Below are 27,025 nucleotides of genomic sequence, written 5' to 3'. Positions count from 1 at the left end.
TCCTTTAAATCACAAGCATGTGTGATGCCTTTAACTTGCCTGTGAAGTGGTGCATCTGTATGATGTTAAGGGGGGACCACCACACAAGAAAAAAGGTGTGCAGATCCCCCTAAAAATACACAACAAACCCTTATCATTGATGAGGGTCTGGTAAGAATTTTAAGGAGGAACCCCACACAAGGAACAAGAACAAAGTGGGGTTCTCCAAAAAATGCATACCAGACCCTTATACAAGCATGCAGTCTGACCAGGCCAGGAAACAGGGAAGGTTACTTTCCCCCTAATCACACCAGGTCACATGACCCCAACATGGTAAAGTCCATGTTTATCCGGATAAAGTCCTCTTCCCTACAACCCTGGCCTGGTGGTTGTGGGGTCTGAAGGCAGGGGGCCAATTAAAATTTGGAAGCCCCCATTAACAATAAGGTGGCCCCCAGATTCTGTCCCCCATGTGAATTATTAGGGATATGTAATACTTCTGCTCATACACAGAATAAAAAGTTTTAAGTGTAAATAAATGTGCATGTTTTATTAAAAAAAAAAAAAAGAATAAAAAAAAAAGGTCACATATATCCATACATCCATCATCAATCACATTGTCCAGCAATGTAGGTTTACAGCAATGATGATGAACAATGTTCTATGCTTGCCGACAATAAAATCCCTGCTAATTGACAGACATGACTGGTCCTGATGCTCATTTCTTGGGCCGCACTACTAAAAGGTAATAAAGGGGTGGGGTCTTCTAGGTGATTTCATTGACCAATTTTGGCCATGCCCAAGTATGGTCATATTTGTAGAATAATGTCTGAGCTATTGCTGCCCTTTTAAAAACATGGCTGGGTATTTCAGACCAGTAAATAAATGGCACTGGGTGATGTAATTGGTTGCTAAGGGTGTGGTGGGTGCCAGCACATACAGCTTCCTTAGCAATCATTGACAGGAAACTCCCACCAAACAGGTAAAAAGTCCAGTGTCCAGATGAATGCCTGAAGAGCCAAAGTTCAATCTGAACTGTACTTTAAAATCAGCCCTACTAGATAGCTGCGAGAGGCCCCTAGAGTAGTGAGAAGGGTATGACCATAGATAGTGAGGTAGTGCCTACCTTGCCAGTGTGGGACTTGAGAGAGAGAGAGAGAGAGAGAGAGAGAGAGATGGTGCCCCTGTGCTCCTTCTTCCAGAGTGGGAACATTCGAATACAGGAGCTATTTTACTTGCCAGAAAAGCCTAAAAAAGAAATCGAATGCAGCCACTGGATCTAATGATTGGTAAGCTGGAATATATTACATAATAAATAAATATGTAATTAACTAAGCTTTAGTAAACTTTTAAAATGCTTCCACTGTGTTGGCTCTTCTTTCTCCCGACATGAAAGATATGAAAGTTGAGCTCTCTGCTGCACTAAGGCCTGAAGCAGGTATGGGATAAATTACTGGTTGAGCTGGTTAGGCCAGGCGAGTGTCTCCCAGGGGTGCTAACTTATTGGCTAGTCCCAATGGGTACGTAGGGGAAAATACCATGGATAGAGCACTGGTGATTCAGAGAAGACCTATCTATGGGTACATACGCCCCCACTGCTTGGTTAGTTGTAATAATTTGAACCATATGCAGCCAAGGACATGGCCGGATGGTGACAACAGTGGATTGTGTCTATGTAATATATGTTGAAATGGCATCTTGTAGTCTGCATCAGAAGCTGTGTGACATAGTCACAACACAGAAACACAATATGGAGACAGGGAGATTGTTGTTACTCCATTGTTACTCCATAGGGGGAAATGCTTGAACGAGTACTTTCCTGGCAGGATAATTGTCACTAAAGTTTTAACAATAGTGAAAATTACTTTTGCAATTGCATTCACTTGTTGAAGTGTACATAAGGTAGGGTTTACATATGCTTTAACATATTTTACAGTACAACTTAACCCATATCTGAGCACCACAAATCTTCAATGCTATTTAATTTATTTTAATATTCAGAGCAATCTCCCTCATCAATCTATGTCTCCATACTCCATACTTTACTTTGTTGAGAAATCACTTTGAAAAACACCCCATAGCGTTTCGAGCCGTGGTCATCTTGAGTAAGGGCAGATGATTCATGTAGCATTTACTTCCAGAAATCCCTCTGTTCTTAGATTAGGCATGCAGGCAGAAGGATGTGCTTATCTGAGAAAACTCCTCCTCCATTTTTCTATTTTTGCAAAAGGTAATGCTGGAGGCAGCACAGTGAGTTAGTGGTTAGCACTTCTGCCTTGTGCACTAGGCACACTAGCCACAATGCTATTTGCATGCTCTTCCTGTGCCTTTGTGGGTTTCCTTCAAAGATATGCCTGTAGGTCAAAGTGGATCTTCACCTTTTAAAAATATCTTTTCCCTCCTGATTGCTCCCTCTTTCATGTTTCCAGATTGTCCCCTCACTTCTACAAAGTTTTTTTAGCATTTCAGAGCTGTGGCCCAGGCCTTCCTCATTTTTCACCTAGTCAAGAATGAAGTTCACCGCTTGCTGTCCTCTGGGATGCATATGTCACATATCCAAGGGGGCAGTGTGCCGAAGAGCTCCTGCACACCACTTAATGCTGAAATGTATGAGGTATTGGAAATGGTGGGGGACTCAGCAGCATATCTGCACAAGTACAGCTGCATTTCTGTGCATGAGTGCACAAGGCTTAACCTGCACAAAGAGTTATTGCACATGTGCGAGAACCCCCTGTGCATGCACAGATGTGTCATGTCATGTAACAGGTCATACATTATGCCATGGCAAGACTGAGCACAGCAAGAAGACACAAGGTAGATATACTGCATCAGGTCTGTCGCAGGCAATGATTTCAAAGCACACTGGGGTTTCAAGATGTGCTGTTCTAGCTCTTTTTGGAGAAACACAAACAAATAGGCAAAATTAAGAACCGTAGATGCAGTGGTCAGCCAAGGAACCGTAGATGCAGCAGATGAAAGACAAATCATGCTGACTTCCCTTCCACATAGGAAGATGTCCAGAGATGCTATCAACACAGAACTGGCAGAAACCAGTGGGAACCAGGTACATCCATCTACTGTTTGGAGAAGTACGGCCATACGTGATCTTTATCACGTATGGCCGTACGTACTGCCCGCCCACAATGTACTGCGGACGGGCGACCCGTACAGGCAAAGCGACGTACTGGTATGTCGATACACATGCTCCCTAAACAGACATCATTAGTAAAAACAGCACACATTACACATTGTTAGGCACACATTTAACCCCTTGATTACCTGAGATGTTAACCCCTTCCTAGCAAGTTTCATTAGTACAGTGACAGTGAATCGTATTGTTATTGATCACTGTATAAGTGTCACTAGTGATGTCAGTGGCAGTTAGTCAGTTCCCACTCAGTGGCAGTTAGTGTCAGATTACCCGCCGCACTACCCGCTGCACTATCGCAGTCCAATTACAAGTTGCACAAAATTCCAGTATATATATATATATATATATATATATATATATATATATATATATATACACACACCATAGATTGTAGACACTATACACCAACCAATATACACTTATTGTGATTTATTAAATTTTTTTACCTAAGACATGTAGCAGAATACATTTTGCCTTAAATTTATGAAGAGATTTGACTTAAAAAAAAAAAAATTAAAAATGATTGGATATGTATTAACTACTTCCCACTTGGCCACTGCACATAAACGGCCGGGTGGTTCTTACCTCGTTCTGAGTGGACGTTCAGGGACATCCCTCAGAACAAGTGCTCGCAGCGTGGCCATGCGGCGCGATGCGGCTCCATCCTGTGATCATTCTGATCACAGGATTCAGCTGAGCAGAGATCGGGATATGGGCGCTCTGATGGGCCCTGTAATTGGCCCTCCCAATCACCTGTCGGCAGTGTCCAATCACAGCCGTCACAATGTAAACAGAGACGTGTGTCTCTGTGACAGGTATCCCTGCGCGCGAGCTCAGTGAGAGCTCAGTGGGGGGGGAGGGGGAATCTGCAGATCTGTGACAGCTCTCTGTGTGAGCATGATTTCACACAGAGAGCTGTTACAGATCACCCCACAAAGTACACCAAGCACCACTGATATACCCTTGTCCCTATACACATTTCAGTGTCAAAAAAAAAAAATCTGTCAGTCCCCCATCACTGCCAACACCAAATAGACACTGATTTGGGTTATTTTTACCAAAGAAATATATAGCAGCATCATTTTTGGTCAAAATTTAAAAGAGAAATTACTTATTTGCAAAATTTTATAACAAAAACTAAGAAAAATGCATTTTTTGGAACATTTTCAGACTTTTTTTATTGGTAGCCTAAAAAATAAAAACCCCAGCGGAGATTAAATACCACCAAAAATAAGCTCTATTTGTGTGAAAAAAAATGATAAAAAGTCATTTGGGTACAGTGTTACATGACCGCGCCATTGTCATTGTCAAGTGTGACAGCGCTGAAAGCTGAAAATTGGTCTGGGAAGGAAGGGGGTGAAAGTGTCCTGTATTGAAGTGGTTAAAGAAGAAAGTAAAAATATAGTTTTTTTTTTTCAAAATTATCGGTCTTTTTTAGTTTATAGCACAAAAAATAAAAAACCCAGTGGTGATCAAATATCACCAAAACAAGCTCTATTTGGGTGAAAAAAATGATATACATTTAGTTTGGGTACAGTGTTGTATAACTAATTACCAGTTATGCCCTGTACACACGGTCGGACTTTGTTCGGACATTCCGACAACAAAATCCTAGGATTTTTTCCGACGGATGTTGGCTCAAACTTGTCTTGCATACACATGGTCCGATGGAAAATGTGTGATGGAGACTACACACGGTCAGAATTTCCAACAACAGGGTCCCATCACACATTTTCCATGGAAAAATCCGACCGCGTGTACGGGGCATAAGAGTAGCGCAGCGCTAGATAGCATAAAATGGCCTTGTCATGGTAGTAAAAGCTTCCGGAGCTGAAGTGGTTAAGGAAGAATTACGGCCAAAAAAGCTGACGTGGAAAAAACTCTAATGCCCCGTACACACGGTCGGACTTTGTTCGGACATTCCGACAACAAAATCCTAGGATTTTTTCCGACGGATGTTGGCTCAAACTTGTCTTGCATACACACGGTCACACAAAGTTGTCGGAAAATCCGATAGTTCTAAACGTGGTGACGTAAAACACGTACGTCGGGACTATAAATGGGGCAGTGGCCAATAGCTTTCATCTCTTTATTTATTCTGAGCATGCGTGGCACTTTGTCTGTCGGATTTGTGTACACACGATCAGAATTTCCGACAACGGATTTTGTTGTCGGAAAATTTTATCTCCTGCTCTCAAACTTTGTGTGTCAGAAAATCCGATGGAAAATGTCCGATGGAGCCCACACATGGTCGGAATTTCCGACAACACACTCCGATCGGACATTTTCCATCAGAAAATCCGACCGTGTGTACGAGGCATTAGTGACAAAACTATGCACGAAAACATAGGAAATGGGGTGCAGAAAAATGGCAGCAGGTGCTCTGGACTGATGAGTCAAAATTTGCAATATCTAGCTGTAACAGGAGGCAGTTTGTTTGCTGAAGAGCTGGAGAACGGTACAATAATGAGTGTCTGCAGGCAACAGTGAAGCATGGTGGAGGTTCCTTGCAAATTTGGGGTCGCATTTCTGTAGATGGAGCTGGAGATTTGGTCAAGTTCAATAGTGTCCTCAATGCTGAGAAATACAGGCAAATACTTATCCATCATGCCATACCATCAGTGAGACATGTGATTGGCGCCATTTTTATTTTGCAGCAGGACAACGACTCCAAACATACAGCTAATATCATTAAGAACTATCTTCACCATAAAGAAGAACAAGGAGCACTGGAAGTGATGATTTGTTCCCCACAGAGCTCTGAGCTCAACATCATCAAGTCTGTCTGGGATTACATGAAGAGAAAGAAGGATTTGAGGCAGCCTATATCCACAGATCTGTAGTTAGTTATGTTTGGAACAACCTACCTGCCGAGTTCTTTCATAAACTGTGTGCAAGTGTACCTTGAAGAATTGAAGAATCGATGTTGTTTTGCCTCCGACCGTGTGTACGAGGCATTAGTGACAAAACTATGCACGAAAACATAGGAAATGGGGTGCAGAAAAATGGCAGCAGGTGCTCTGGACTGATGAATCAAAATTTGCAATATCAAGCTGTAACAGGAGGCAGTTTGTTTGCTGAAGAGCTGGAGAACGGTACAATAATGAGTGTCTGCAGGCAACAGTGAAGCATGGTGGAGGTTCCTTGCAAATTTGGGGTCGCATTTCTGTAGATGGAGCTGGAGATTTGGTCAAGTTCAATAGTGTCCTCAATGCTGAGAAATACAGGCAAATACTTATCCATCATGCCATACCATCAGTGAGACATGTGATTGGCGCCATTTTTATTTTGCAGCAGGACAACGACTCCAAACATACAGCTAATATCATTAAGAACTATCTTCACCATAAAGAAGAACAAGGAACACTGGAAGTGATGATTTGTTCCCCACAGAGCTCTGAGCTCAACATCATCAAGTCTGTCTGGGATTACATGAAGAGAAAGAAGGATTTGAGGCAGCCTATATCCACAGATCTGTAGTTAGTTATGTTTGGAACAACCTACCTGCCGAGTTCTTTCATAAACTGTGTGCAAGTGTACCTTGAAGAATTGAAGAATCGATGTTGTTTTGAAGGTAAAGGGTGATCACACCAAATATTGATTTGATTTATATTTATCTTCTGTTCATTTCATTTCCATTTAATTAATTGATAAAAATAAACTATTAAAGTAAAACTATAAGCAAAACTTTTTTTTTTTTTTTGATAGAGCAAGGGAGGGTTTTAACCCCTGTCAGATTTTTTTTTTTGTCATCTGTGTCCCATTTTGGAGATTTCCCTTAACTTCCTGTCCCATAGCCAAACAGGAATTGAGAGGAAATTAAAGGAATCATTTGGACCCCCAGGTCACCAGAACTAGTGTCCCCATTGGAAGTTTTCCCCTCTACTACTTTTCTGGGGACAACCCACATTTTGTGATTTTCTTCTACTTTCACTTTCAAATGATGATATTAAACAGGACAAATAGAAAAGGTGAATCTCTTTAATGGGAACACAGACAGCAATAAAAACTAGTGTTCTAATCACTGTGTTCTAATCACTCTCCACTCTATCAACAAAAAAAAAGAGAAAAAGGTTTTTCCTTTAGTTATACTTTAACATTACTATTTCTGAAAGCATTCTTAAAGTGGTTGTTAACCCACTTCTATGAAATGATCATATGATCATATCCTCCCTGTACCTTAATAACACGTGTCCCTGTGCCTGTGTTCTGTAAAAAAATCGTCTGATCTGTACCAATATAAGCTCCGCTCGGGGAGCACAGCTGATTTCTCTCCTCCGGCTCACAGCTGCAGCAGGCCGGCGCCAAGCCATCCCACTGACGTCAGCCACAGAGGAGAGAGAGAGAGGAGAGATAGCCGACAATCAGCTGAGCGCCTGGAGCTGAGCTCATGCAAGGTACAGATCGGCTGATTTTTTTTTACATTAAACAGGCACAGGGACACATGTTATTAAGGTACAAAAGAGATAAGAAGATTTCATAGCAGAGGAGAAGAATCGGGGGGGGGGGGGCACTAGTACAAGCACGAAGGGGAGAGGAGGACAGGGGACACAGACACAGATAGCAGGCTGGGGCTGACAGCATCACTCAAATGGACCACGATGTCAGGGCTCAGCAGCCATAATTATTGTGGTCTGTTTGCAGAGGGGAGGTGTGGCAGTGGGACCCTGTGCTACCTGAAAGAATGCTGGTTTATGCCACATTTTGGAGAGATAGGCACACTGATTGCACAGCTGTGTGCTGGGCTATTTAGTTGTTACCTGACTATGGCTCAGAGCCCCACCCAACAAACAGGAAGTCTGTGCATGGGATTTAGGTGGACTCCCATTTCTCTGAGAGGAGTCAGAGGCTGCATTGGGCAGCCAGAGCATGCATGTCTGCAGGAGGCAGATATAGTTTGTGAACTTTCAATCCTCTCACCATTCACATGGTTGCACCTTCATGTATCAGCATGAAAATGCATGCCTTTTGATTTAAATTTTAAACTTTAATCTTTTTCATCAGATGGTTTAGCTCTGAACATTATACCAATATTATGTATGCATTTTTTTTCACATATATACCGTGGGGACGGAAAGTATTCAGACCCCCTTACATTTTTCACTCTTTGTTATATTGCAGCCATTTGCTAAAATCATTAAAGTTCATTTTTTTCCTCATTAATGTACACACAGCACCCCATAATGACAGAAAAACACAGAATTGTTGACATTTTTGCAGATTTATTAAAAAAGAAAAACTGAAATATCATATGGTCCTAAGTATTCAGACCCTTTGCTCAGTGTTAAGTAGAAGCACCCTTTTGATCTAATACAGCCATGAGTCTTTTTGGGAAAGATGCAACAAGTTTTTCACACCTGGATTTGGGGATCCTCTGCTATTCCTCCTTGCAGATCCTCTCTAGTTCTGTCAGTTTGGATGGTAAACGTTGGTGGACAGCCATTTTTAGATCTCCCCAGAGATGCTCAATTGGGTTTAAGTCAGGGCTCTGGCTGGGCCATTCAAGAACAGTCACGGAATTGTTGTGAAGCCACTCCTTCGTTATTTTAGCTGTGTGCTTAGGGTCATTGTCTTGTTGGAAGGTAAACCTTCGGCCCTGTCTGAGGTCCTGAGCACTCTGGAGAAGGTTTTCGTCCAGGATATCCCTGTACTTGGCTGCATTCATCTTTCCCTCGATTGCAACCAGTCATCCTGTCCCTGCAGCTGAAAAACACCCCCACAGCTTGATGCTGCCACCACCATGCTTCACTGTTGAGACTGTATTGGACAGGTGATGAGCAATGCCTGGTTTTCTCCACATATACCGCTTAGAATTAAGGCCAAAAAGTTCTATCTTGGTCTCATCAGACCAAAGAATCTTATTTCTCACCATCTTGGAGTCCTTCAGGTGTTTTTTAGCAAACTCCATGCAGGCTTTTATGTGTCTTGCACTGAGGAGAGGCTTCCGTCGGGCCACTCTGCCATAAAGCCCCGACTGGTGAAGAGCTGCAGTGATGGTTGACTTTCTACAACTTTCTCCCATCTCCCGACTGCATCTCTGGAGCTCAGCCACAGTGATCTTTGGTTTCTTCTTTACCTCTCTCACCAAGGCTCTTCTCCCCCGATAGCTCAGTTTGGCCGGACGGCCAGCCTTAGGAAGGGTTCTGGTTGTCCCAAACGTCTTCCTTTTAAGGATTATGGAGGCCACTGTGCTCTTAGGAACCTTAAGTGCAGCAGAAATTTTTTTGTAACCTTGGCCAGATCTGTGCCTTGCCACAATTCTGTCTCTGAGCTCTTCAGGCAGTTCCTTTGACCTGATGATTCTCATTTGCTCTGACATGCACTGTGAGCTGTAAGGTCTTATATAGACAGGTGTGTGGCTTTCCTAATCAAGTCCAATCAGTATAATTAAACACAGCTGGACTGAAATGAAGGTGTAGAACCATCTCAAGGATGATCAGAAGAAACGGACAGCACCTGAGTTAAATATATGAGTGTCACAGCAAAGAGTCTGCATACTTAGGACCATGTGATATTTCAGTTTTTCTTTTTTAATAAATGTGCAAAAATGTGCAAAAATGTCAACAATTCTGTGTTTTTCTGTCAATATGGGGTGCTGTGTGTACATTAATGAGGAAAGAAAAAGCTCTATTATTATATACAGTATCTCACAACATTGAAGAAATTACACTTTGCTACATTGTAAAGTAGTGAGTGTACAGCTTGTATATAGCGTAAATTTGATGTCCCCTCAAAATAACTCAACACACAGCCATTAATATCTAAACCACTGGCAACAAAAGTGAGTACACCCCTAAGTGAAAATGCCCACATTGGGCCCAAACTGTCAATATTTTGTGTGGCCACCATTATAATTCAGCACTGCCTTAACCCACTTGGGCATGGAGTTCACCGTAGCTTCACAGGTTGCCACTAGAGTCCTTTTCCACTCCTCCATGACAACATCATGGAGCTGGTGGATGTTAGAGACCTTGCGCTCCTCCACCTTCTGTTTGAGGATGCCCCACAGATGCTCAATAGGATTTAGGTCTGGAGACATGCTTAGCCAGTCCATCACCTTTACCCTCTGCTTCTTTAGCAAGGCAGTGGTCGTCTTGGAGGTGTTTTTGGGGTCATTATCATGTTGGAATACTGCCCTGCAGCCCAGTCTTCGAAGGGAGGGGATCATGCTCTGCTTCAGTATGTCACAGTACATGTTGGCATTCATGTTCATGGTTCCCTCAATGAACTGTAGCTCCCGAGTGCCGGAGGCACTCATACAGCCCCAGACCATCACACACCCAACACCATGCTTGACTGTAGGCAAGACACGCTGGTCTTTGTACTCCTCATCTGGTTGCCACCACACACGCTGGACACCATCTGAATGAAATAAGGTTATCTTGGTCTCATCAGACCACAGGGCATGGTTCCAATAACCCATATCCTTAGTCTGCTTGTCTTCAGCAAACTGTGGGCTTTCTTGTGCATCATCTTTAGAAGAGGCTTCCTTCTGGGACGGCAGCCATGCAAACCAAATTGATGCAGTGTTCGGCGTATGGTCTGAGCACTGACAGGCTGACCCCTTCAACCTCTGCAGTATTGCTGGCAGCACTCAAACATCTATTTCCCAAAGACAACCTCTGGATATGACGCTGAGCACGTGCACTCAACTTCTTTGGTCAACCATGGTGAGGCCTGTTCTGAGTGGAACCTGTCCTGGTAAACCGCTGTATGGTCTTGGTCACCATGCTGCAGCTCAGTTTCTGGGTCTTGGTAATCTTCTTATAGCCTAGGCCATCTTTATGTGGATCAAAAATTATTATTTTTTAAATCCTCAGAGAGTTCTTTGCCATCAGGTGCCATGCTGAACTCCCAGTGACCAGTATGAAAGAGTGAGAGCTAAAACACCAAATTTAGCACACCTGCTCCCCATTCACACCTGAGACCTTGTAACACTAATGAGTCACTTGACACCGGGTAGGGAAAATGGATTTGGACATTTTCACTTAGGGGTGTACTCACTTTTGTAGCAGTTTAGACATTAATGGCTGTGTGTTGAGTGTTTTTGAGGGGACAGCAAATTGATACTGTTACGCAAGCTGTTCACTCACTACTTTACATCGTAGCAAAGTGTCATTTCTTCAGTATTGTCACATGAAAAGATATAATAAAATATTTACAAAAATGTGAGGGGTGTACTCACTTTTGTGAGATACTGTATATATATATATATATATATATATATATCCATCCAGGAAAGTCACAACAGAGTATGATAACAATTAGGGATGCACCGATACCAGTTTTTTAAGACCGGGTATGAGTACTGATACTTTCTTTGTCGGGCATGTGAAGGGGTCCTGCATAGCTCCGAAATGTTGCACTATGTCTTCTGTGATGTGACCAGGGCCGCCATCAGGGGGATACAGGCATTACACATGTAAGGGGCCCGAGTGTCCCTAGGGGCCCGGCCGGTCAGGGCCCGCTCCCCCCCATCCAGAACCGCAGCAGCAGATAAACGTCCACAAGATGTGACATTTTCACTTTGCTTCCGACAGCCGCTCCCCCCCCCCCCCCCCCGGCGGGTTCATGTTAAGCAGCTTATCCGATTTGCAAACAGGTTCAGAAACTTCACGATAGCACAGACCCCCCCGCCCCCGCCGGCAGATATCAGATCTACAAACAGGAAAGGTTAAGCAGCTGATCAGAACTTGTATGCGTGCGGTTGCAGAGTAGACTTCAAGACACTGTAATCTTCTGCACACAGACACACAAAGCACAGGTTTACTTGAACTGTGATTGGTTGGGACAGGGGCAGGGGGAGTGGCCAGCTCGGTGCACATGGACACAGGACACAGCAATAACAGGTGTCATGATGCAGATAGATCCGAGAGTGCAGCATGGAGGGTATGTCTCAAATATGTATGACTCTGGGTGCATATGAGACTTACATTTTGGAGAGCCTCTTCACAGTTTAACTCTCATCCCCACCCAGAGTCATCTTCATCCATTTTCACAATGCAACTCAATCATCTTTATCTCCACCCAGCACCATCCATCTCTCCGGTTTCCACGATGCATCCCCATCCACGCCCTGCACCATCCATCCCTTCAGTCTCCACGACGCATCCCCATCCACGCCCTGCACCTTCCACGTCATGCACCATCCATCCCTCCAGTCTCCACGACGCGTCCCCATCCACGCCCTGCACCATCCATCCCTCCAGTCTCCACAATGCATCCCCATCCATGCCCTGCACCTTCCACATCATGCACCATCCATCCCTCCAGTCCTCACGACGCATCCCCATCCACGCCCTGCAATATCCACGTCCTGCACCATCCATCCACACACTGTTAGAACACACATTTAACCCCTTGATCGCCCCTAGTGTTAACCCCTTTTCTGCCAGTGATATTTACACAGTAATTAGTGCATTTTTATAGCACTAATCGCTATATAATTGTCAATGGTCCCAAGAGAGTGTCAAAAGATCTGTCCGTCGCAATGTTGTGAATCACCACCATTACTATAAAAAAAATGCCCTAAAAATGCCATAAATATTTCCCATAGTTTGTAGATGCTATAACTTTTGCACAAACCAAACAATATACACTTGCTTTTTTTTTTTTTTTACTAAAAATATGTAGAAGAATATATATTGGCCTAAACTGATGAAAAATTTGTTTATTTTTGAATTGTTTTTTTTGTTTATAGCGCAAAAAATAAAAACCGCATAGGTGATAGAATACCACCAAAAGAAAGCTCTATTTGTGGGGAAAAAAGGACGCAAATTTTGTTTCCGTACAGCGTTGCACGACCGTGCAATTGTCCGTTAGAGCGATGCAGAGCCAAATTGTAAAAAGTGCTCTGGTCAGGAAGGGGGTAAGGGCAGTGGGCAGGCCCTGGGGAATGTTCGGGTCGGGCCCTGGGGGGCCCAGGCCTAAAGCTGTGTAAGGGGCCCCAAAATTTCTGATGGCTGCCCTGGATGTGACCATTCTTCAATAAAAGAATTGGATGTAATTGACGATCCGTGGTGTGCTGGCAAATATGTACATTTGAACTGTGATGTTTCCAGTTCCAGCTGGTTGTTGCTACAGCACTGCTACTCCCAAAGCCTTATCCAGGAAAGCGTGCAATGGAAATATTGATATTTTTCAGTCCGATTCCGGTGTGATTTCTAATCTCATAACTACAATTCGCATTGGAATCACATCTGAACCACTGAACGAGATTGCACTGCAACCCAGAGCCCGCACATCTGTGAATCGAGTCTGAAGGTATCGGTTTTAGTATCAGAGCATTTGCACGAGTACAAGTCCTCATGCTCATTTAGTATCGGCACCAATACAGGTATTGGTATCTGCGCAACGCTAATAACAATTACAGAACAGTTTTGAGCGTCCCCACTCTTTGTCAGGTGTATGTGTCACACATGTACCTGACAAGGAGTGGGGATGCTCAAAATTGCTGTGTAGTTGTTTTCATACTCTGAATATATTCAACACATTGAGCAACACACTTTGGGATTTGGTGACTTTCCTGGTTGGAAATAGTATTGTGACAGTTTGGAACCTGTTTGCCTGCATCACAAGGAGAGGTGCACCTCACCTGCTTAGTTGATATACTATATATTTATATATATATATATATATATATATATATATATATATATATATATAAAACAGGAGATCCCTGCTCTACGCTGTTAGGGGAACTGTCTGCATCCCACAGTGAGAAGTAAAAGGGAAGAAAGTTGAAGTCAGCTGGAAGGGTTAATGGAGCTTTGCCTTCCTAGGCTCAGATTACAATGAGAAGCCTCTTCTTTCCCAGCAGGGTTTTTGCTTACATTGGTCTTTAGATCTCTGCAGAAGAGAGTTGTATATTTATGTGAGCACTACATGTAGGTGGAAAGAACAGATACAGCAAAGCTTTTGCATGGACTTTCATTCGTTTGTGGCTAAATTCTGCAGAATAATTCATCTGGAACTGTGTGTTCATGAGGTCCTCCTGCTTTTTCATTTGCCGATGGATGAAAGGAAACACATGGTAACGTTATCAAGACGCCTGTGCAGGACCTGAGCCTGTCTGAGAGCCAGTTCAAGGTGTCGGAGCTTGCTGAAACGTAGCATCTTGCTCAGGAAGCCTGCTCTTCTACTGGTTAACATGGGGATGGCCAGCTCTGCTTCTCTTCAGGAATCGTATCTCCAGCAAGCAGGCGCTTTAAGAAAGTAGGACGACTTGGCTCATACCAGAGAGGCCACTGGTGGTGGTGGTGGTGACATCTCCACAACTTATCTCCAGAGATGCTCCATGGACTGATGACACAGTCCAGTTGACTGATCTAAAGTGCACTCAGCTTGAGAGATACTTACTACAAGGGATCAGTGTTGGAGTGTCAGCTCTTGGGATATGGATCTGCTTAGAGTCATAGTGACTTTGCTCTGGGGCTTTTGCTGCCTTGTACAAGGTTTAGGGGAAAGCCATGTCCATTCCAGTTTTATTTACAGAAGACTGAGGAATCACGAGCGAAAGGAGATCCAAAGAGAGATCCTCTCCATCCTAGGCTTGCCCCATAGACCCAGGCCATTCTCACCTGGCAAGCAGGCTTCTTCTGCACCTCTGTTCATGCTGGACCTCTACAATGTCATGGCTAATGAAGAAGAGCATGACATGTTGGGGTATACCTTGAGTGGATCTATGATGGAGAGCAGAGGACTGAGAAAGGGATACCCAACAGTAGCTAATGGTTATTCTCGGAAAGCCCAAGCTTATCGCACAGCCCCACTGACCACCCAAAGCCCACCTTTGGCAAGTCTACATGACACCAACTTCCTCAATGATGCTGATATGGTCATGAGCTTTGTCAATCTTGGTATGTATTACAAAACACAATTACTGTATTTGTCTACTTCTGTACCAACAACATATCTAAGGTTACCATACACTATATAATCTGGTTGTACAATCTCTGTATAAGATTGACCAAAAGACAAACCTAAACAGTCCATTTAATTAGTATCAATGAAGGCAAGCCCTGGTACTATATAGCTGAGGGTAGAGCTAAGGTTCCTTTTTACCAGATACAGTTTGGTGTGTTGTTTAAACAATATTCCAAATGTATGCTGCAGTAAAATCAATGTTTTCCAATCAACCTAGTTCACACCATTGCATTATGTTCCAGTGCTTTATATAAAAATAAATAAAAAAAGAACAGTAGAATACGTTTTATTTAACATGATTGTACAATCTCTGTTAAATCTCTTTCTGATTGAACAAAACTGTAATATGAAGACAAACTCAAACAGCCCATTTAATTAGTACCAAACCCTTGCACTACATAGTTGATGATATATCTAGGGATCCATAACACCAGATGCAATCGGTGCAATCTTTTAAATACATCCCCAAAGCATGCACAGTTATATGTTTTCTAATCACTCTAGTTCTCAACATTCTGTTGTGTTCCAGTACTTTGAATACAGGACAGCAGCATGCATTTTCTCTGCACCTAAACGTGCATAAGGAGGTGTAAACGCAATGGAACACTCTCATGGGGAATTTTTTTTTTTTTTTTCTATACCTAGAAATTGTCCTGTTCTTTTTTTTTCAGTGGTATACATGTATATGTACTTCCTCAGATGCAGATTTTAGGATTTTGTGTTAAAGATCTGCTTTTTTCAGGTGTTACACACCTGTGTGAATGTCGCCATTGAAAACAATGCAGCTGCGTTCAGATCCATAATAACAAAAAGGTTGTAAATACATTTTCTTTGGCTGTGTGAATGAGGCCTATATAAAAATAATGCAAATGTATTGCAAACGCATGTGAACGCGCATATGGAATTGCACACTGGAATGCAGTATATGAGCCTAAGGGCCCATTAACACTGTACTGTTGCAACACAAGAGCTGCAACACACTAAAACACGTGTGCATATAATTCTAATGGTAAAAAAATATGTGGCATTCACATCTCTTATATGTTGTGCAGCGCAATTTGCAAAATAGGACCCATCTGATTTTCTATTGGTTTTGCAGCATTATGAGGTGTGCAGAATAGTATAACTCATCATAACACTCCACAGAGTGAAGAAATGTCATCAGCACACCAAGAATTCCTCAAAAAAGTCCAAATCTTTATTTTCGTGGTCACATAGTACACAAATGGCAACGTTTCGGAGCCACTCAGGGCCCCTTCATCAGGCAAGTGATGCTTTACAGCACATGTTGAAGGTTGCAAATAAAATGCAGCTAAATTGCTGATGCACAGGTGCTAATGGGCCACTTTGGAGATTGTACAATCAGATTGTATAGTGTATGGTCATGGTTAGAATGTGATTATTGTTATTATTATACAGGATTTATATAGCGCCAACAGTTTGCACAGCGCTTTAGGGAGACAATACAGCAACAATACAAGAGGGTTAGGATGTGTAGAACAGTATTGCTAAAATAAACAAGATCATAAGGATCCCCAATGTATGTATAGAACATGGATTATGCTGAAGATGGTGACGATCATTTATCCTGGATATGTATTTGAATTATGTATTAATTATACCTGCTATATAGGAGGGACTCCTGACTAGGGCTGGTGTAAAATATCACAGCTTGACAGCATACTTACATAACCTAAAAAGACCCCCCCCCCCCCATCTGTCCAATGTTCTAAATACACCCTATACACCAGAGAGAGATAAATCATTCCATTAGTAAATACCTACACATATCTTTTTTTAGCATATTAACTGACAGATTATGTCTATTATCTTCGCAGATGATCAGCAATCCAATTTCTCAAACCTTTTGGTCCTGGTTTAGTTGTTCAGCAGAGGGGAAAACGTTTGACAGGTCACATCTTGTACTGATCAGTGCTGCTCTGTGGTTTATGTTGAATTCTTAACACAAACATGATGGAAGATATAAGTTCCCCATATGGTATAGTTACAGGAGATTGTTATTTCTTATTATATGCTTCATGGCTTTGTAACAAGTTTACAGAAGGTTCCCCCTCCTCCCCACCCCATCCTCCTTGGAGGGCACTTGGAACCTGCTCTATCATGGCGGCTCCCACTATAGGGGGGAAGAGGGGCTTAGTTAGAAGACCCAGTCTGGTGTTCTAGAACAATTAAGACAGGAATAAACAGAAGCAGTGTTTGGATCAGCGTGGGAACTTGTCGAATGAGGACAAGAAAATAAATACTACTGCTGACAGAATTAAACCATGCAATGCTATCAATAGGAGGTGTCATTGGACTGTTCTGGGGTAGGCTCCCCCCTTTTTATCATTAGTCTAGTCAGTGGATCTCAAGGCAGGTGTGGAACTACAAGTCTCAACAAGCAAACACCAAGCATCATTTTATATTATATAGCTTGGATTGTGATATTAGTCTTTTTCCCAGCAGGTCATTCATGTGACACCCCTGAACCTTGTCTGTATATGTATACCTCTCTGTACACGTTTGTATTGTTAAACTACAAATCCCAGCAAGCTAACCCTGAGCAAAATGTTTTCTTTTCATTAGTTTTGATTGTTGTATAGGTAATTTCTCAGCAGTTCAATAATATGTATCACTATTGCACCTTATCTATACATAAACTACAAATCCAGTCAAGTCAACCGTGTGCAGAATGTTTCATTTTTTTTTGTGTTTATTATATGAGTAATTTCTCAGCAGGTTATTAATATATATCACTACTGCACCTTATCTATACATAAACTACAAATCCCAGCAAGTCAACCGTGAGCAGAATTTTTCATTTTTTTCTCAGTCTTCATTATTATATACGTAATTTCTCAGTAGGTCATTATTATGTATCGCTACTGCTCCTTATCTATCTATCTATCTATCTATCTATCTATCTATCTATCTATCTATCTTATCATATATATATATATATATATATATATATATATATATATATATATATATATATATATATATACAAATCCCAGCAAGAAAACCCTGAGCAGAATTTTCCATTTTCTTCGTCTTTTAGTTTTCATTATTATATAAGTAATTATAAGTAATTTCTCAGTCGGTCATTATTATGTATCGCTACTGCACCTTATCTATCTATCTATCTATCTATCTATCTATCTATCTATCTATCTATCTATCTATCTATCTATGTATAAACTACAAATCCAAGCAAGCCAACCCTGAGCAAAATTTTTCTTTTTTTTTTTTTGTTTAATAATATATGTCATTTCTCAGCAGGTCATTAATATGTATCACTGCTGCACATTTTTTTATTACTATTATTGTACGAGTAGTTTCTTAGCAGGTCGTTAAAATGTATCACTACTGCACCTTATCTATATATTTATTTGTAAATCAGGCAACCTCCTGCATTAATTGAAGTACACGTCTCAGCAAGCTCAGGCACAATTACTTATTTTTTTCTTATATTTCCTTATTTCTATATTTCCATGTAAACCAAACAGCCTCCTGTATTTATTAAATTTAAAAAAAAAACAGCAAGCCAAGCCGAGCAGAATTCTTAATTTTTTTAACTTCTGATTATTGTATAAGTAATTTTCCAGGTCATTCATGTGTCCCTACTGCACCTATACATTTCCTTGTACACCTGCAGGTAACCTCCTGTATTTATTGAACTACATGGCTCAGCACGCCAAGATTAGGCATAAACCTATTTTTTATATCTGTGATAATTTTTATTGTATGCAGTTAGTAATTTCCCAGCAGGAATTCCACTACATTTGTATCTCCGTACTTCCCTGTATCAGGTATTTTTCTTTTTGTATTTACTAAATTACATATTCCATCAAGCCAAGCTCGAGGAGAATTCTTCATTTTTTAGCTGTATGTAATTTCCCAGCAGGTCATTAATTTGTCACAAATGTACATTATCTATATATTTTCCTGTAACCCAGGCAACCTTCTGTATTTATAACTGCTAATCTCAGCAAGCCAAGCTCAGGCACAATCCATTTTTTTTACAGCTACAATTATTAATTATAATATACATAATTTCCCAGCAGATCATTAACACCACTGCACCTGTATACTTTCCCGTAAATCAGGCAATATCTTCTATGTATTGGAATGCAAATGCCAACAAGTCAACCCCAAGCAGAAATCTTTTTTTTTTTACTTTAATTATTGCATAAATAATATCCTATCAGGTCATTATTGTACCATTACTGCGCCTTATCTCTATATTTCCCCGAAAACTAGGCAACCTTCTCTATTACTTGAACTACAAGTCTCAGCAAGCAAGGCTTAGGGACAATTCCATTTTTTATCCTTGAGTATTGTGTAAGTAATTTCCAAGCAGGTATTTTTTTTATCCCCACAAAATCTTCTCGCTATATATATATATGTCCCTTAAGACCAGGCAACCCCCTCTATTACATGCACTACAAGGCTCAGACAATTCATTTTTTTAGCCTTGATTTATTGTATAAGCAAGTTCCTATCAGGTCATTATTGTATCACTACTATACCTTATCTCTATATTCCCCTAAACACCAGGCAACCCCCTCTAATACTCGAACTACAAGTCTCAGCAAACAGGTCATTAACAAATATGTATCGCTACTGCACCTTATCTATGTATAAACTACAAATCCCAGCAAGCCAACCCTGAGCAAAGCTCAGACACAATTCATTTTAGTTTAGCCTTGATTATTGTAGCAGTAATTTCCCAGCAGATCATTATTGTGTCACTGCTATAACTTATCTCCAGTTGCCTTGGCAGAAAAAAATATACAGAGTATAGGAGCGTTTAAGAGGGCTTAGCGTTTTTTTTTTTTTCTGTCAGTAAGCTCCAATCAAAAACACAAACCAGAAGGGGCCTCTAAACGCTGAGCTCAAAATCGTCCGTGCATGGATACATAGGAAAGTTCCTGTAGAGGCAGCGATTGTTAAGCCAGTGTGCATGGAGCCTGAAAACATGGCAATCTCCTCTATTGAACTACAAGCCTCGGCAGGCAGGTCATTAATTAATAGCTATCACTATTGCACCTTATCTATATATAAACTACAAATCCCAGCAAGCCAACCCCGAGCAAAGTTCAGACACAATTTGATTTTTTTTTTAGCCTTGATTGCTGTATAAGTAATTTCCGAGCAGGTCATTATTGTATCACTACTATACCTTATCTCTATATATCCCTGAAAGCCAGACAACTTCCTCTATTATTTAAACTACAAGTCTCAGCCAGCAGGGCATTAATTAATATATATCACTACTGCGCCTTATCTATGTATATAAACTACAAATCCCAGCAAGCAAAGCTCAGACACAATTCATTTTATTTAGCCTTGATGATTGTAAAGTATAAGTAATTTCCCAGCAGGTCATTATTGTATCACTACTATATTTTGGGGTTGATTTACTAAAACTGGAGTACAATCTGATGCACACGGTAGCCAATCAGCTTTTAACTTCAGCTTGTTCAATTAAACTTTGACAAAAAAAACTGGAAGCTGAATGGTTTCTATGCAGAGCTGCACCAAGCTTTGCACTCTCCAATTTTAGTAAATCAAACCCCTTATCTCTATATTTCCCTGAAATATAGCGATATACAATTACATTTTTAGCCTTGATTGTTCGATAAGTTATTTCCTATCAGGTCATTATTGTATCACTACTATACCTTATCTCTATATTTCCCTGAAAACCAGGCAACCTCCACTATTACTTGAATTACAAGTCTCAGAAAGCAGGTCATTAAGTAATATCTATCACTACTGCACCGCATCTCTATAGAAACTACAAATCCCAGCAAGCCAACACTGGGCAAAGCGCAGACACAATCATTTTTTTCAGCCTTGATTGTTGTACTGTATAAGTCATTTCCCAGCAGGTTATAATTGTATCACTACTATACCTTATCTCTATATTTCCCTGAAATATAGTGATACACAATTATTTTTTTAGCCTTGATTGTTGTATAAGTAATTTCCTATCAGGTCATTATTGTATCACTACTATACCTTATCTCTATATTTCCCTGAAAACCAGGCAACCTCCTCTATAAATTACAAGTCTCAGCAAGCAAGGCTCAGACACAATTCCATTTTTTTTTTATCCTTGAGTATTGTGTAAGTAATTTGCAAGCAGGTATTTTTTTTATCTCCCAAAAATCTTCTCTCTCTCTATATATATTTCCCTTAAAACCAGGCAACCTCCTTTATTACGTGCACTACAAGTCTCAGACAATTCATTTTTTTAGCCTTATTGTATAAGTAATTTCCTATCAGGTCATTATTGTATCACTACTATACCTTATCTCTATATTTCCCTAAACACCAGGCAACCCCCTCTATTACTGAACTACAAGTCTCAGCAAACAGGTAATTAACTAATAGGTATCACTACTGCACCTTATCTATGTATAAACTACAAATCCCAGCAAGCCAACACTGAGCAAAGCTCAGACACAATTCCTTTTGTTTTTTTTTTTTTTGTTTTTTTTTTTAGCCTTGACTGTTTTATAAATAATTTCCCTGCATGTTATTACTTAGCTACTACTGCATCTTATCTTTTTGTGAACAGGCAATCTTTAGCAGACCTCAAACTACATATTATAACTACACAATACAATAATAGGGCTACACAAAATGAGGAACTTACAGGTCCCTAGCTTTGCATTACCATAGAAGACTGTACTAAATGTATTGCAAAGTATTGTCAAACTTTATTTTATTCGAAATGCATAAAATCACATATCACTTGGAAAATGTAACTGGTAAGAAAAAAATATAAATAAATAAGTATGTATATATATATATATATATATATATATATATACACACATATATATGCATATCTATATATAAGTAAGAAAATAAATGAATAGATAAATATATATACTCCGATGATGTTTTTAGGTGCTGCCTCTTCACCATTGGGCAATGTGATTGCCTTGAAATGTAGTGTGGATGTGTGTATTGGTAGTGATGGTGTGTCTGGCCGGTCTTGCCCTGTAGTAAGACTGCTCTCCGTGTGATTGAGGAAGGAAATGATTAGTAAAGCGCCGTGCCCCCGAACAAGCGTGTACTGGGCACGGACTGACAAAGCAATTCAGTGCTAATAATATTATGACATAAGACAACAGAGAACTTAAACAGAACCAGATATTCCGAACAAAAGCTCCGATTGTATTTCGCCTTTTTTTTTTTTATAAACCTCCCAGTGAAAATCATGTTTGAACTTCTCACCTCTAAAAAACACATTAACTGGCTCTATGATTCCAATAAAGCGAGCCCACTTTAAAGCTGAGCAGACACAATTGAACATATTCATTGCTTGTATAAACAGCTCAGGGAGACTTGCTAACTTCCAGGCTGAAACCAACTAACTTGGTGGCTTCTTACAATAATATCTCAATGAATGATGTATACTGAATAAGCTGAAAAGCTTATACATGTATGTGCTTGTGTGATTATCATTTGTGTCTGGCACCGAAGGTCAGTGCCAACAATACAAAACCACTATGCATTAGTATGAAGTACATGTATGCAAATCTAATTTTTCCATAAAAAAGAAAAAAGAACCACACACAGTAGTCAACTCACTAAAAATGGAGTAGTTGTGCATAGTAACCAATCAGCTTCTAGCTTCATTTAATTCCGTTAAGCTTTGAAATGAAAAGCTACAGACTAATTGGTTACCTTGTACAGTTGCTCCCGTGTCCCAGCACTGTCGCTTTTAGTTGCTATCTGTCATACATGTTTCTTTGCCATAGGCAAATGTGTTAATTTTGCTATCATACTCTGTTCCCCAGCTGCTTTCACCACATTAGGTCCAGGTAAATGCACTCTATTCCTATAGTGGGTGGCATCATTTCCTGCCACTTTAAACGATCTCCTGGTCAGACTTAACTTGGGAAGAAAACAGAAACAGAGTTTATGGCCAAAAAAATGCGAGGATATAAATCACAGGTAGAAGGAAAAGCAAATGATTTAGCATATGCCGAGTGATGAATTCCATTTATTAATATTATTTCCACTGGCTGATGGGGCTTTTCCAAAGCCAGGCTTTGCTGACACCAATAGTTATTTAACGACTCAAGTTACTGAAAGTGTTTTCTTTTATCATTATTTAATGTGTGCGATAGAGGGATGGAGATGGGAGTTTAGCTGAATGTCAATAGCAACTCAAGTTCAATATATATATATATATATATATATATATATATATATATATATATATATATATATGTTTGTGTGTATGTGTCACTGTGTGTCTAACTGCTATACTGTTATAACAGATAACATTGTATATAACTATAGTATATGCAGTAGATATATGTGTGTGTGTGTGCATGAGCCAGACTGTTATAGATAACATAGTATATAACTATAGTATATGCAGTTATTGTAGTTTATCCAGTAAATGTATGTGTAGACATAGAGACATAACACTAATATATATATATATATATATATATATATATATATATATATATATATATATATATATATATATATATATATATATAGTCTACTGTGACATCTTTGTATGTATGCATGCTCCAGACTTTTATTTAACATTATATGTGTGTGTGTGTGTATATATATATATATATATGTAATAAATAGTCATCTAGGGGTAAGAAATATAAGGACTACACCCATATATATATATATATATATATATATATATATATATATATATATATATATCTATATAGATATAGATATATATAGATAGATAGATATAGATATAGATATATATAGATTTATCTATCTATATCTATCTATCTATATATATCTATATCTATCTATCTATCTATCTATCTATCTATCTATCTATCTATATATATATATATATATATATATATATATATATATATATTAATTTCTTCTTTCTTAACCCACAATGCTTCAAGGGTGACTGTACTATAGACGAGCACAGGTCGTCCCCTGTGATACAACTCCCAATGAGTACATGACTGTAGTGCAGGTACCTCTAAGAGCCATGCTAAATTCTTCGGCAATTGCAGGGTTACCAAAAGAAATTTTTACAGGAGATCAAACACAGGATAAATGAGAACAACGCCCTAGTAATAACGCTTTGTTATATTGGGGGGGGGGGGGCTCATCCAAGTCCTTGCAAAGCACTTGCCGGCAGTGAAAGGGTTTTCAGGATTATGAAGAGGCAGGAGATGAAAGGCCTGTACAGATCAAACTTAATTCATGCCATCACTAAATGTTTGTGAAGGTCTTGGCTGGTAACAAGGACAACAAGGCAGCAGATGACAGGGGCAGGAAGGACTTTGGAAGGGGCCAGGGAGGGGGGACCTTGGAGGACTTTCTATGCTCTGTACCTCCAAGCAGTTTGATGTCATTTATCAGCCACCGCCTAGTCCTGGAGCTAATAGGGCCACTCAGTGAGGTCAGGCCGAGCGCATTCCTCTCCTCTTGCAATCCTTACATGGCTTTCCCCTCAAGGCTGACTCATGGTTAAATCAATTGGTTCCGCTTTTAATTTATACATCAAGGCTTAGATGAAGGTCTGAACATTTGAAAATGATCAGTTTATGAAGTGCCAATTGCAGCCTCCCTGTACACTAACCATCCCCAGGGTTCCCTAGGGTTGGGTCTCTTTCAATCATTGGAATGGTTTCCCACACTCCTGTTCTTTCCCAATCTTCTTTCCCCTTCGTGGCCTTTGTTCTTTCTTCTAAAGTCAACCTCTTTCATTACAAGTCAATTTTATCTGGCCAAAGGCAAGTAAACTGGCCAGCCAGGCAGGTGAAGGGCACAGTCCACAGCTTTCATCCTCCTAATACAAAGGGATAGGCAACCTTTCCTAGTCTTCACTAGTATGCTAAGGTAGGGAATCAGTGCCTCATCCCAACTCATTCCTTTACATAGAGTTATTGATTTGCCAAATTAGGTGAGAATGCTCACACAATGCATGGTGTATATATTCACTTTAAGTACCCAATTTTGTTTTTTGTTTTTTAAATGTTCCTCTAACATGATTGGGCAGATCCAACATAGTAAAACCGCTTTGCTAAAGGAGTTGTGGTTGTTCTCACGATAAATGATGTGCATATTCACTTAAATTATGTCCTAAAAATCCTATTTTTTTTAATGTCCCTCCAACATGCTTGGGTGTTTAAGGGGGAGACCCAGAATCTGGTGCAGCTGTGCATGGTAGCCAATCAGCTTCTAACTTCAGTTTGTTCATTAACCTTGACAGTAAAACCTGGAAGCTGATTGTTGTAGCAGAGCTGCACCAGATTTTGTACAGCAAATCTCCCCCTTAGTGACCAGAGCCTCGCCTTATTCATTAACTGCAAATTCAACATAGGGAGACGGATTTACTAAAGGAGTTGAGAATGTTGACACAATAAATGATGTGTATATAATATCTAATCACGTACAGATAATTTTCTTTTCAGGACTGGATCATTGAAGCGAATATTTACTTATTTTATTATGTAAACTTGCTCAACTCCTTTAATAAATCGATTTTACTATGTTGTATTTAGAGAATACGGTAAAACTGTAGTTACTCTTGTGGGAGGAACATTAGAAAATAGGATTTTTTCTAGCACATGATTGGATGCTAAAAGTGAACATAGCTTCACTTTTTTTTTTTACTAACATTCACTTTGCAGAGTGAATTTTTACTTGGAAATCATCCCCATTCTAACATTCTTAATGCTTGATCCACAAAGCAAGGATGAGGATCTTCATTTTAGCCAAGTGACTGTAAATTTAACATCTCACTGGACTGGTAAATAACTCTTCCTTTTTCTGAAATAAGTATCCTTTTATCCTGGTGTATTGGCTTTGTGGATCGAGTCTTTTGTATTGCTGTAGGTGTATATTATGCACTCATTGCTTACATCTTACAGATATGCTAATAATCTACAACTGCCATACAATGACATTGTCATTTATGTTTTCTATGTAAATTATGACATCAACCATTTATTTAGCACTTTCTCAGGGTATTAAAAATGACCCTGTATAAAAGGTTTCTACTACAATCTATCAAGTACTGACAAAGCCATGACCTACTGCAGTGTATAGTCTTACATCAATCTGCTGTAGGTGACGTCATTAACATCCCTTGTTGCGCAATAAAACCTGTCTATAGGATGTAGTGGGTTTATCCACACTGCTACTCACGTTTGTCCTGGGTGCTCTGTGTTCACATCTTTCAAAAGGGTAGGAGCTTTGTCTAGTTCGGTGCTGAATATAAGCACCGAATCAAGCTAGAATGCAGTTCTTTTTTTTACTTCTACATTTACTTTCACCTAACCTTGCACAGGCTGAGAGTGTCCAAAGCTTGCTCAATCTTCAAAATGGGTCGTGAAAAGGGAGGTTTGGAGTCTAATCTGAGGTCAGAATTATATATACAGTATTACTAATAGTGTGCAAAAGGGGAACATCATTGTACAAGTAATCACTTTCTAGGAAACTCCATGGGTGCACATTGTAATGTTGGCTGTTCAAGTGCTTTTAACAGCAGATCCAGCTTGCCCTCCTGGCTGTGCCTTCCTTGACATAAATAATCTCGTTTAATATCAGTTGTATGGCTTTTAAAAGCTGACCAGGTTTGCCCTTTTGATTCTACCCTCCATGGTGTACATACATTTATTTCTAACCAGTCAGAATGGTGGTGTTGAGTAGCCTGAACTCCTGGTGGTGTCCTCCTTGATGTACATAATCATATTTAATACCAGTCCTAGCAGTGGCTTTTAGTAGCAGATAAAGCTTGTCCTTTTGGTTTTGCCCTCCATGGTGTACAACATTGTATTACAAAACAGTCATAGAGGTGACATTTTAGCAGCAAATGAAGCCTGTCCTGTCCTTGGGGTGTCCTTCTTGGAGTACATCATGTTAATTAATTAATACCAGCCATAGTGGTGGCATTAATCAGCAGATGAAGCCTGTCCTCCTGGCAGTGCCCTC

At 40.1% G+C, this 27,025-nt stretch overlaps 1 protein-coding gene across 2 annotated transcripts in view; it reads left to right on the top strand.

Moving 5' to 3' along the window:
* The first annotated feature begins 13,946 nt into the window (after positions 1-13,946).
* The window catches only part of BMP5 (bone morphogenetic protein 5), a 207,729-nt gene continuing 194,650 nt past the window's right edge, over positions 13,947-27,025 (top strand). For both annotated transcript variants that reach the window (XM_073626687.1, XM_073626688.1), the window contains exon 1: positions 13,947-14,988. In XM_073626687.1, coding sequence (XP_073482788.1) covers positions 14,526-14,988 — 463 coding nt within the window. In that variant the 5' untranslated portion in view covers positions 13,947-14,525. The remainder of the gene's footprint in view (positions 14,989-27,025) is intronic.

The sequence above is a fragment of the Aquarana catesbeiana genome, linkage group LG04, assembly GCF_042186555.1.
Source record: "Aquarana catesbeiana isolate 2022-GZ linkage group LG04, ASM4218655v1, whole genome shotgun sequence".
NCBI classification, from domain to species: domain Eukaryota; kingdom Metazoa; phylum Chordata; class Amphibia; order Anura; family Ranidae; genus Aquarana; species Aquarana catesbeiana.
Note: the sequence above shows the minus strand (reverse complement) of the source record. Positions and strands in the feature narration are given on the sequence as shown.